This window comes from Engraulis encrasicolus, chromosome 14 (assembly GCF_034702125.1).
Source record: "Engraulis encrasicolus isolate BLACKSEA-1 chromosome 14, IST_EnEncr_1.0, whole genome shotgun sequence".
In the NCBI taxonomy this organism is placed as follows: Eukaryota; Metazoa; Chordata; class Actinopteri; order Clupeiformes; family Engraulidae; genus Engraulis; species Engraulis encrasicolus.
Genome location: NC_085870.1, coordinates 23,826,452 through 23,836,226, shown reverse-complemented (window position 1 = coordinate 23,836,226; position 9,775 = coordinate 23,826,452). Strand labels below are relative to the sequence as shown.

The window sequence follows — 9,775 nt, the reverse complement described above, 5'->3', positions numbered from 1 at the left end:
GCATCGCTAAACAGCCCAAATGGGCGGGACTCTGCCAACCAATCTGGCAACACCGAGCACAGACACATCCGTCAAGCTTCACAGGTGCCTGTTGAGGGGAGATAAAACCCACCCGGAGGCACTTAATCCCACCCAAATTGAACCAAATTCTATTGATTTCTATGGCCATACACCTACAGTACTGAAAAACATGCCCAATGCCTTTTCTACCAGTAGACAGCAGACCACCCACCATCCAACCTGGCAACACTGAACCATAAAGCCTCACAGGTGTCTGTTGGGAGGAGGAGTGGTGCATAACGCTAATGCAGTACCATGCAGTACCCATAAACTGGCTGTTTGCCCATGGGGACCCAGACTCAGGTCAATCCTAGGTCATCTGGCAACCCTACCCTGAGGAAGATCCCAGTGGTGGATCGAAATGTTGCCATTTGTATAAAGAAATAAAGTTTATATATTTTTGGAGCTCATTCCCAGTGTGCAGACCACTTCATCACACACTCTACCGCTTTTGTCTGGCACCTGGATTATTGCTTTGTGGATGTGCACAACCCAACCTCCAAATGCATTTGCCAAACCTACCCATCACCTCTCTTCTCCCACTCTTTTCGTTTCATGATCTTCGCTTTCCAATCAATAAAGGCACAAAAGCACCTGAACATACATTTGTATTTCCCCTCAGTTCCTCTTCTATCTACCCCTCTCGTTTTCATCTCTCACTCACACTCTCTCTCTCCAGCTCCCTCTCCCTCTCTCGTTCTCTCTCTGCAGCCTCTCTCCCCAGCTCTCTCTCTCCCTCTCTCCACAGGGGTCAATGCCCTGGAGTGCACTTGGAGACTAAGGGCTGACGGCGCTAAATTTAGCAGGGCTTACAGAACACACTGACCTCCCTCCCTCCGGCTCTCTCTCACCCTTTCCCTCTCTTTCTCTCTCTCCCTCTCACTCACTCTCTCTCTTGCTCATTGACCTTCCCGTGCTGTCAGAGCCGGCTCCGGTTCTGCCTGCAGGCCCATTTGTCTTCATCAGTGAGAGAGAGAGGCACTGGGAGAGGGCCAGCATAGCGGAGCTTGCTAACCCTAACCCCTAGTTTACCATACTGTAGCTTAGCATAGGCTAGCCTGGCTCAGTATGCTAGCATGAGCCCAATACACACATTGCGTCCCAAAATGTACACACTCAACATCATTGTAGAGCAGATAGTTTTTAAAATTCATGGAATTGTCAACGTGTAACAGAACTCACAGATATATTATTGTTTTCTCAGCACCTGTTCTCTAGCTGACATCCGTTCTGGTCCAGGTGCTGCTGGCAATGCGAATCACACACAGTTAATTCACAGTTCTCATGAAATTCACTTTCAGTGGCTGCCTCCACTCTCCGTGACTTCAGTTACATGGGACATTTAATTCTGAATTAACTCTTAAAACTTAATCCCACTTTGAAAACATCATGTACCTCACAACACTTCGCATTTTGGAATTGAACGAAAGTGCAACGTCAACTCAATGAAACTATTTAATTCTGAATTATTAATTTGGAATTGAAAACATGGCCAGTGAGTGTTTCAAAACGAGGCCAGTGACTGATTCAGGTCTCATATCATAGACTTTAGTCACCAGTTTGATAATAAGTGGTGACAAAACATTTAAGTGCTGATGACTGTAAATTCTATTACACATGAACACTGAAAACAACATGAATTCAAACATGATTTTTTGTTATACGTTATATGCTGTATACTGTAAGTATCCAGTAAATGTAGCTTACATACTTGTAAAAGACCGCATGTGTTTGGCATGATGTTGTGACGTTCATGAACGAATCAATTCTTTTGAACGCCTCCTGTAAGTGAACGATGGGCACCAAATGACAGCTTGGGGAACCACACTTCCGTTTTTTTCTCCTTTTTTTCTTTCACTTTTCATTTGTTTTAAGCATGTGACCCTCACGTGAGTAGTACTTTAATTTGGGGGAAAAAAACTAGAGATGCACCGGATCCTGATTTTTAGGATCCTGCCGGATACCGGATCCACTGCTTAAGATCCTGCCGGATCCGGAACCGGATACCGGATCCTACGAAAGGGTTGAAACACATTGCTTACTCACACACGTGGGCCCTTTTTATTACGTTGGCTCAAACTATTTTTTAGAGTCATTGGCTTACTGCCACACTGCCGGCAACGGCCGCTTCCACTCCATGCAGCGATTGGGGTGGTGACTGTAAAGCCTCAGCTACGGGACCCTGGTTCCTGGAACCGGATCCGGATCCTGTGAAAAACCCTATTATCCTGCCGGATCCGGAACCGGATCTTGGATCCTGTACATCTCTAAAAAAAATACAAGTGTCAGCCTCGAAGAGTGGCAGAAATGGTCTTTAGAGAAAGAGGAGGACACTGTTGTTGCCTGGACAAACTGACCTAAAGGTTGAGTCAAAATGCCATCTTCTTAATTCATTAAGCCCGTTTTTTTAACCGCTCTTTGAAAAGAACGAGCCACTATGTTCCGGATCAAAGAGCCAGGAATCCCAGCTCTACAGTGCTTTGGCATTTCCCATTATAGTACAGGCTGATGTAGGCAAGTGCAGTGTAGTGTAGACAAGCTCACATCGTCCAACATCCATCCATCCAGTGCCACCTGGAAAGCTGCCGTGTGAAAGTGGATCTGTGTCTACTACTTGTAGGTGCCTGTCTATCTGTCTGACAGGCTGACAGAGTGAGAAAGAGATGGGGCAAAGCTGTGGGAATGGGGGTCGAGCAGAGCAGAGTAGAGCAGAGTGAAAATATGAGTCAGTAAGTAGGAGTGTGTGATGTGTGTGTGAGAGAGGGGAAATGATACTGAAAGTTTGGTGTGTGAATAAGTATGTGAATACTATGAGTACCATTACAGTATGTGATTAGAATATAGCATAGTTTTGTGTGACTATGAGGTCACAACCACTCTGCTGGATTTTTTTTATCACAGAGATGATCTGTGGGAACGATGGAATGTGAGTAAAGCTCTGAGAGTGTGTGAACATGCGTATGTGAGAGGGGTGATGGTATGATGGAATGAGTGCGTTGAGTCTGAGTATGAGTCTGTGGGAATTTGGGAGCGTGAGAATGTCTGTATGTCAAAGTGTAAGTGGGAACATGCATGTGTGTGTGTTTGTGTGTGTGTGCGTGTTTGTGTGTCTGTGGTGTGTGTGTGTGTATGTGATCCTTCAAACAGGTCAAAGGTCACACAGACTTATGTTACCTCTGAGGCCGTCATGTTACCTCTGGGCCTGTTAACTCAATCAACGCCGGCCCCCTATATAACATGACACACACCTGTCCCATCACTCAAACACACACAGACACACACACACACACACACACACACACACACACACACACACACACACACACACACACACACGCACACGCACACGCACACGCACACGCACACGCACACACATACGCACACACACAGGTTTAGCTACAACAGGTGCATACATATAGTGCAAGTCATACACACAGACAAGCACACACACACTAGGGCTGCTTGATTATAAGAAAAGTCAATATCACGATTATTTCAGTCAATATTGATATCACGATTCTTTTAGACGATATTTCTTTGAAAGACAATTAATTGTGTTACAAAAAATCACAATCTTCCCTCCCTTCAGCAGTGTGAGTGGAGGGCCATAGAGAAACACACAGTGGTGTTCTGCACGAGTGTTGGGTAGCAAGTCTGATCTGTGCTCGTTATGGTTCAAGTGGGGGGGAATGTATTGCGCTTAGCGTAACCTTCCTTTTGGCAGTATAGACAAATGACAAAAAAATTGTTTTAACTCGATATTATGAAATTTGTTAATATTAATATAGTTTGACAGCAATATTGATATCACGATAAATAAATTCGATATGTTGCACAGCCCTAACACACACACACACACACACACACACACACACACACACACACACACACACACACACACACACACTCACATTCTGTCGCCCTGGTGAAAATGGCTCAGTGTCACTTCATGCACCTTCAGTGTCAGTTGCAGGCTGTTAGTGTCACGCAAGGCCATGAGGCGCCCCAATGGGGGTCCAGGTGGGGACCCTGTGGGGACCCCTTAAAATACTGGGGATCAGGGCTGCTGCTAAGGTTTTAAGAGCCCTAAGCATAATTGGTCAGGAGGCCCCCCCCCCTCATAATTACATAATTTTGAATTGAGTAATGGAATACACATTTTTCAAAGAAGAAAATGATGGCCCTTTTGATAACTAATATAGTACATGTTTTGTAATGTAATCTAATATCTTTTTTTTCATGCTGTTTTTTGGTCCATCTCAATTTAGGAGGCCCCATTTTTGGGAGCAAAGTGGTTGAGGTCCTAAGCGCTCTGCATGCTCTGCTAAAGTTATGCCTAGCGGCGGCCCTGCTGGCTGGGGGATTTCCAGCAACTAGAGCTGGACAAACTGGCTAGAGAACGTTCAAGTTCTTCCGTACATTCCCTCTGCTTGTGCTACCTGAGCTGGGCAGAACTGACTGAGAAAGTTGTATGTAGCCTACATACGGTGTATGCTATATGTATGTCGCCTACTACGTACTGTATTGTAACGGTGTCCAGTATGTATGGAATAGCGGACGACGAGGTGTCCCGATATCGAGGGAAATAATGGACGAGGTGGAGCGTTCTAAACAGCCCGAAGGGCTGTTCGCTTCGCCAAGTCCATTTTCCCTTGATATCGGGACACCTCGAAGGCCGCTATTCCGCTTATCACCAGGTTACCAGCATTTAAGTATTAATTTATTAATATGTTGATCTAAGGCTTCGTGAGAAAGTAGATTAACCACTGCGCTTGGTACGTTGCTATGGGCACCACTTCCTAATCTAGTGAGACGCGCCTCTATCAGAGGCATGTAAGGACGCGCGCAGAACGTTGGGGTGACTTGACAACCAAATACGATAGAATTGACGACTGGGTTTTTGACTTGACAACCAGATGCGATAGAATTAGTAACGGGGTCTTGACTAGACAACCAGATGCGATAGAACTAACGACGCGGTCTTGACTAGACAACCAGATGCGATAGAACTAGTAACGGCACTTCGCCAGAAAGTTAGAAAAGAAGCAACTTGGACGCCCGCACGCCCGCATGACATCATAGGTGTCCTGCTACCGAGGAATAAAGGACTCCTGTTCAGCCAATCAGAAGAAGTACCGTCTGCTCACGGGGTGATAAAGTATAGTGCAGTATAGTACAGTATAGTACAGTATAGTATAGTACAGTATAGTATAGTACAGTATAGTATAGTATAGTATAGTACAGTATAGTACAGTACAGTATAGTATAGTATACTACTCACCCGGTCGGCCTCCTCGGTGGAGTGGTACCCGGAGCTGGCGATGAGCATGTCGGCGAGGGCGGGGCTGCTGGGGGTGTCGGTGGTGGAGGAGGAGCGGGGCCGGCCCACCTGCAGCAGCAGCACCTCCTGCGTGGAGCGCCGGTGGATCTGGGGGCTGCCCCTCTGATGCTGCTGCCCTGCCTCGACCCCGCCGCAGGTGCCCGACCCTGGGCCGCCGCCGCCGCCACCCGAGCCCCCCGCTCCGGAGGCCGATCCCCCCCCTGCTCCGGAGGAGGACCCCGCGGAGATGGAGGAGGCCTTGGCGCGGCGGCTCTGCAGGCTGGTGCCGCGCTTCATCATGGGGCCCTGGTGGGAGCCGCGGATCTGCTGTAGCACGCGGCTCAGAGCTGCAGGGTGGGGAGGAGGGGCGGTAGCGGGGCCGTCAGAGGGGTCGGCGGAGGGGGAGAGGGAGTGGTGATGGTGGTGGGGGTGGGAGGACGAGGACGAGGGGACGTGTGTGTGGCCGTGGTGTAGGTGAGTGTGGGTGTGCGAGGAGGCAGCGGCGAAGTAGTGGGAGGGGTGGTTGTTGTTGTCGGCACCGGAGAGCGGCTCGCCCCCAAGGCCCCCCTCGGGCAGGTCGGCGACGCCGCCGGCAGGGGAGTGGGTCTGGGCATGTGCGGCGGCGAGGGCGGCCGCGTCGTGCGGGGACACGGAGGAGCGGCGGCGCTGCGGCTGGAAGAGGTGCTTCAGGCCGTGGCCCAGCGCCGAGCCCATGTTCTCTAGTGCATTGTGGGTGATCTTGGACAGCCCGTGGTCCGGCTCCGACGCCCTCCGGCCCGCGGCTCCCGGCATCGCCCCGCCCCCCAGCGCCGTCGCCATGCCGACAGACCCAGGCCCCCCTGCCCCCGCCTCCAACCCAAACCCCGGACCCCCTCCACCTCCTCCTCCTCCTCCTCCTCCTCCTGCTCCTGCTCCCGCCAGGCGAGCTCCCACCTCCGACTCCTCCTGGCTTTGGCTCAGGTCACTACTGGCCGCATCCATCGGGGGGCGCCAGAGTTGCGACGGGCGGGTGGGCAGGCAGGCAGGCAGGTGAGAGGTGTTAGAAGTGTGTATGTGTGGGCGGGGCGGGCAGGTACAGTAAGAGGTGTGTATGTGGGGGTGGTGGGGGCGGTAGTGGTAAGGGTGGTGGGTCTCGAGGTGTGGTCAACGCAGTGTAGTGGGCAGGTGGGGTGAGGTGGGGTGGGGTGGGGTGGGAGGCGGTGGTGGTAGCAGTGGGGGTGGTGTCTGGCTAGGCTGGCTGGCTGGGATGTGGAGCAAGTGAAGGTGGAGGTGAAGGTGCTCTAGCTACAACCCCCCCACCCTGCCCCACCCCCACCCCCGCCCTGCCCGCCTGCCTCCACAGCCCCCTCGCCTTCCTCCTGCGCTCCGCTTGGCTGGGCTGGGCTCGGCAGGGCGACGAGGCGAGGCGTGGTGAGGCGTGGTGTCTCGGCAGAGTGCGGCAGCAGCGGCAGGCCTTTGAGGGAGGAGCCTCAGGGAGGGGACGGGACCCTCAGCCTGTGAGAGCGCGGCATGCATCGGCGGACTGGCAGAAAGGCATGCTCATCTACCACAAGAAGGAAAACAAAATGGATTACAACATGCGGGGAAGGGGAGAGAGTGGCGGCGCACAAACAGCAGCAGTGGCAGCAGAAGCAGCAGACAGCAGCAGTAGCAACAGCAGTAGCGGTAGCAGCAGCAATAGCGGTAGCAGCAGCAGTAGCGGTAGCAGCAGCAATAGCGGTAGCAGCAGTAGCAGTAGCAGCACACAGACAGTAGCGGCAGCGGTAGATGTAACTGCAGCAGATGCAGCAGCAGCAGCAGTGGGATGAGGTGACACAAACACAAAGAAATGAGAGTGTTAAAGATTGGCTGGGAGACACCTGGGATGAACTTTGTGCTCGTCTATCTGTCTGTCTTGCTTTGTTTGGGGGGTAAAAGAAGAAGGAAAACTCCGCAAAAATCCATTGCTGCTCACCGATTTGTTCAACACAACGTTTCGACCTCAAACGAAATCTTCGTCACGAAAAAAATCAACGAATAGCTACAGTGTGAGGATTTTTCCTTCCTCTTTTATGCATCTTTGTTTGATCCAGCACCTGTTTTACTGAATGTGCGCACATCCCTCAAACTACTTTTTTTTTTTTTTTTTTTTAAAACAACCCAACCCAAAAATGTACAGGACAGCACAGATTACTGCTCCCCTGGGAGCTGCAGAAGCCAGTGGTCTTTTAATCTGTTAGATTAGTGTTTCTCAACGGGGGCACTGCAGCCCCCCCAGGGGGCGTTGAGATTAGAAGGATACAGCTTAAAGGGGCGGGGCTTAGTTGTCATTGGGGCTGTTTTATTTTTCAATACTAAGGGGGTGTTGGCAGGCTTATGATGAGTTCAAGGGGGCGTTGGGAGGCTTACGATGAGGTCAAGGGGGCGTTTGTTCAAAAAAATTGATTATATTAATATTCACCAGCTTCAAGGAAAATGTACAGGGAAAACAAACTGCTTTCGGTTTGATAGATTATTGCGAGGTTAATCACCAGCCACAAGGGATACTTACAGGGAACACTGCTTTTAATCTGATTGGTTATTTTAATATCAATCACCGGCTACGGTGAATATTTACAGGGGGTAATGCTTAGGACCTTTTGAATGCAAGTCCAATTTACAAAAAAGCACTGATGAGGGCATTTGTTTATTTATATAATCGTATGTTTTATTTATTGCTCCAGATTCCCATAACAAGATTTGCAACACTGTAGACACTGAGACTAAAAATGAATGGCACCAACACATCTAGTTGAATTGCCAATGTTACTGTAATGCTGCACATGCTATATAATTACAATAGTAACATTGCTGGCACTACTTATGGGAATATTACTGCTGTAATATGGCAGGTGTTTCATTTTGTTTCATAGTGTATGACTATTGCTATAATTATTACATGCAGTAGCCTACAGGTGCAATAGTAATATTGGAATACTAAATGTGCTTTTTGTATTATTTCTGGTAAAATGGTAATACTCAGAGGAGTAGATGTGCGCACACCCCACCCAATGGGTCAGGTGCAGGACAATCAAAGCAAATATCCAGGTAAAAAGGAATAAAGTCTGTAAACACTGCTTGTCTTCTTGTGAAAATGTAATAGCAAGAGCGCAACGTTTCGACCTTCAGGTCTTCATCAGGCAAATTTGAGGGTCGAAACGATGCGCTCTTACTATTACATTTTCACAAGAAGACAAGCAGTGTTTGCAGACTGTATTCCTTTTTACCTGAAAATGGTAATACTACCTAACTCACATCAACTCACAGATGATGTGTAGCCAGCCCATCATGCCACTGGCCCCCAACCAATCACAACACACTATGTCACATGGCTAGGTAAACCAAAACAAAGTAAACAAACGCTAATGTCACTAAGTATTTGATAAAGCATGACACAAAAGGACAATAACTTCTGAAATGTTCTGAGATGACCTATATTTAAACATTACTGAATGCAAAATGAAGACGGCAATCCAGATTGCACTGCAATCTGAAGAGTGCTATGGAAACAAGACATACATAAGCTTCAGTGTTACACTTGCCATCTAAATCTGGATGGAGGTGAACATTTCAGAGATTATTTATGTCGTAATGTAACAAATGAACACATGGATGTGAATGTCAGTGGATGTGGGTGGTGGTGGTTATTCACAAGGCTACTGAATGAAGGGGATGACTTGGTGTGTAATGGACGTCCTACAGTAGTGTGCATGTGAATACTTGTGATGAACAGTTACGGTACATGGGGAGGTTAATGGTAAAGCGCAGTGTTGTTTGTGGGTCAAAGTCCCTGTGAACCCCACTGATGGTCAAACACTCCTATCTCAGTCACAGGCATGGGCCAAATCCGACACGCTTCTTCAATCACTACATACGTACATGTACAGCACTATAATAATAATAACAACGAAAACAATAATAATAATAATAATAATAATAATACATTTTATTTGAAGCGACCTTCAGGCTCGGAGGCACGAGCAGGGGCATGTTTGCATGAAACCCATAGGCATACAGTATTACAGTTTTTCTCGATTGCCTACACACAATTTTCGGAATCGGTCTTCGGATTCTCAAAACTCTACACACAAATCTCCAAACCTCACACACAACGGGCCAAACTCTTCACTACCTCTGAAAAATGCACGTCTTGTCTCAAAACAATGTACTCTCTTCTAAAAACCTCATTTTGTCGTCAAATGACACACACAGACAGTCACTACAATACACATTTGCAGACCCATTAAAACACTGTTGGGCACAGGGTAAAACTAATTTCTCCCAGTAACTTGGGCTTTTTTTGTTCTGGATTGCATGGATACTGTGACATAAGTTGGAAAAACTTCATTCCCACAACACACAAACAGAAACAGAAAG

At 48.4% G+C, this 9,775-nt stretch overlaps 1 protein-coding gene across 1 annotated transcript in view; it reads right to left on the bottom strand.

Annotated features, from left to right (window-relative positions):
* tmcc1b (transmembrane and coiled-coil domain family 1b) overlaps nt 1-6,230 on the bottom strand; it is a 34,493-nt gene extending 28,263 nt beyond the window's left edge. Inside the window, exon 1 of the mRNA XM_063215259.1 lies at nt 5,342-6,230. Coding sequence (XP_063071329.1) covers nt 5,342-6,199 — 858 coding nt within the window. The 5' untranslated portion in view covers nt 6,200-6,230. The remainder of the gene's footprint in view (nt 1-5,341) is intronic.
* Between the last annotated feature and the right edge of the window lie 3,545 nt (nt 6,231-9,775).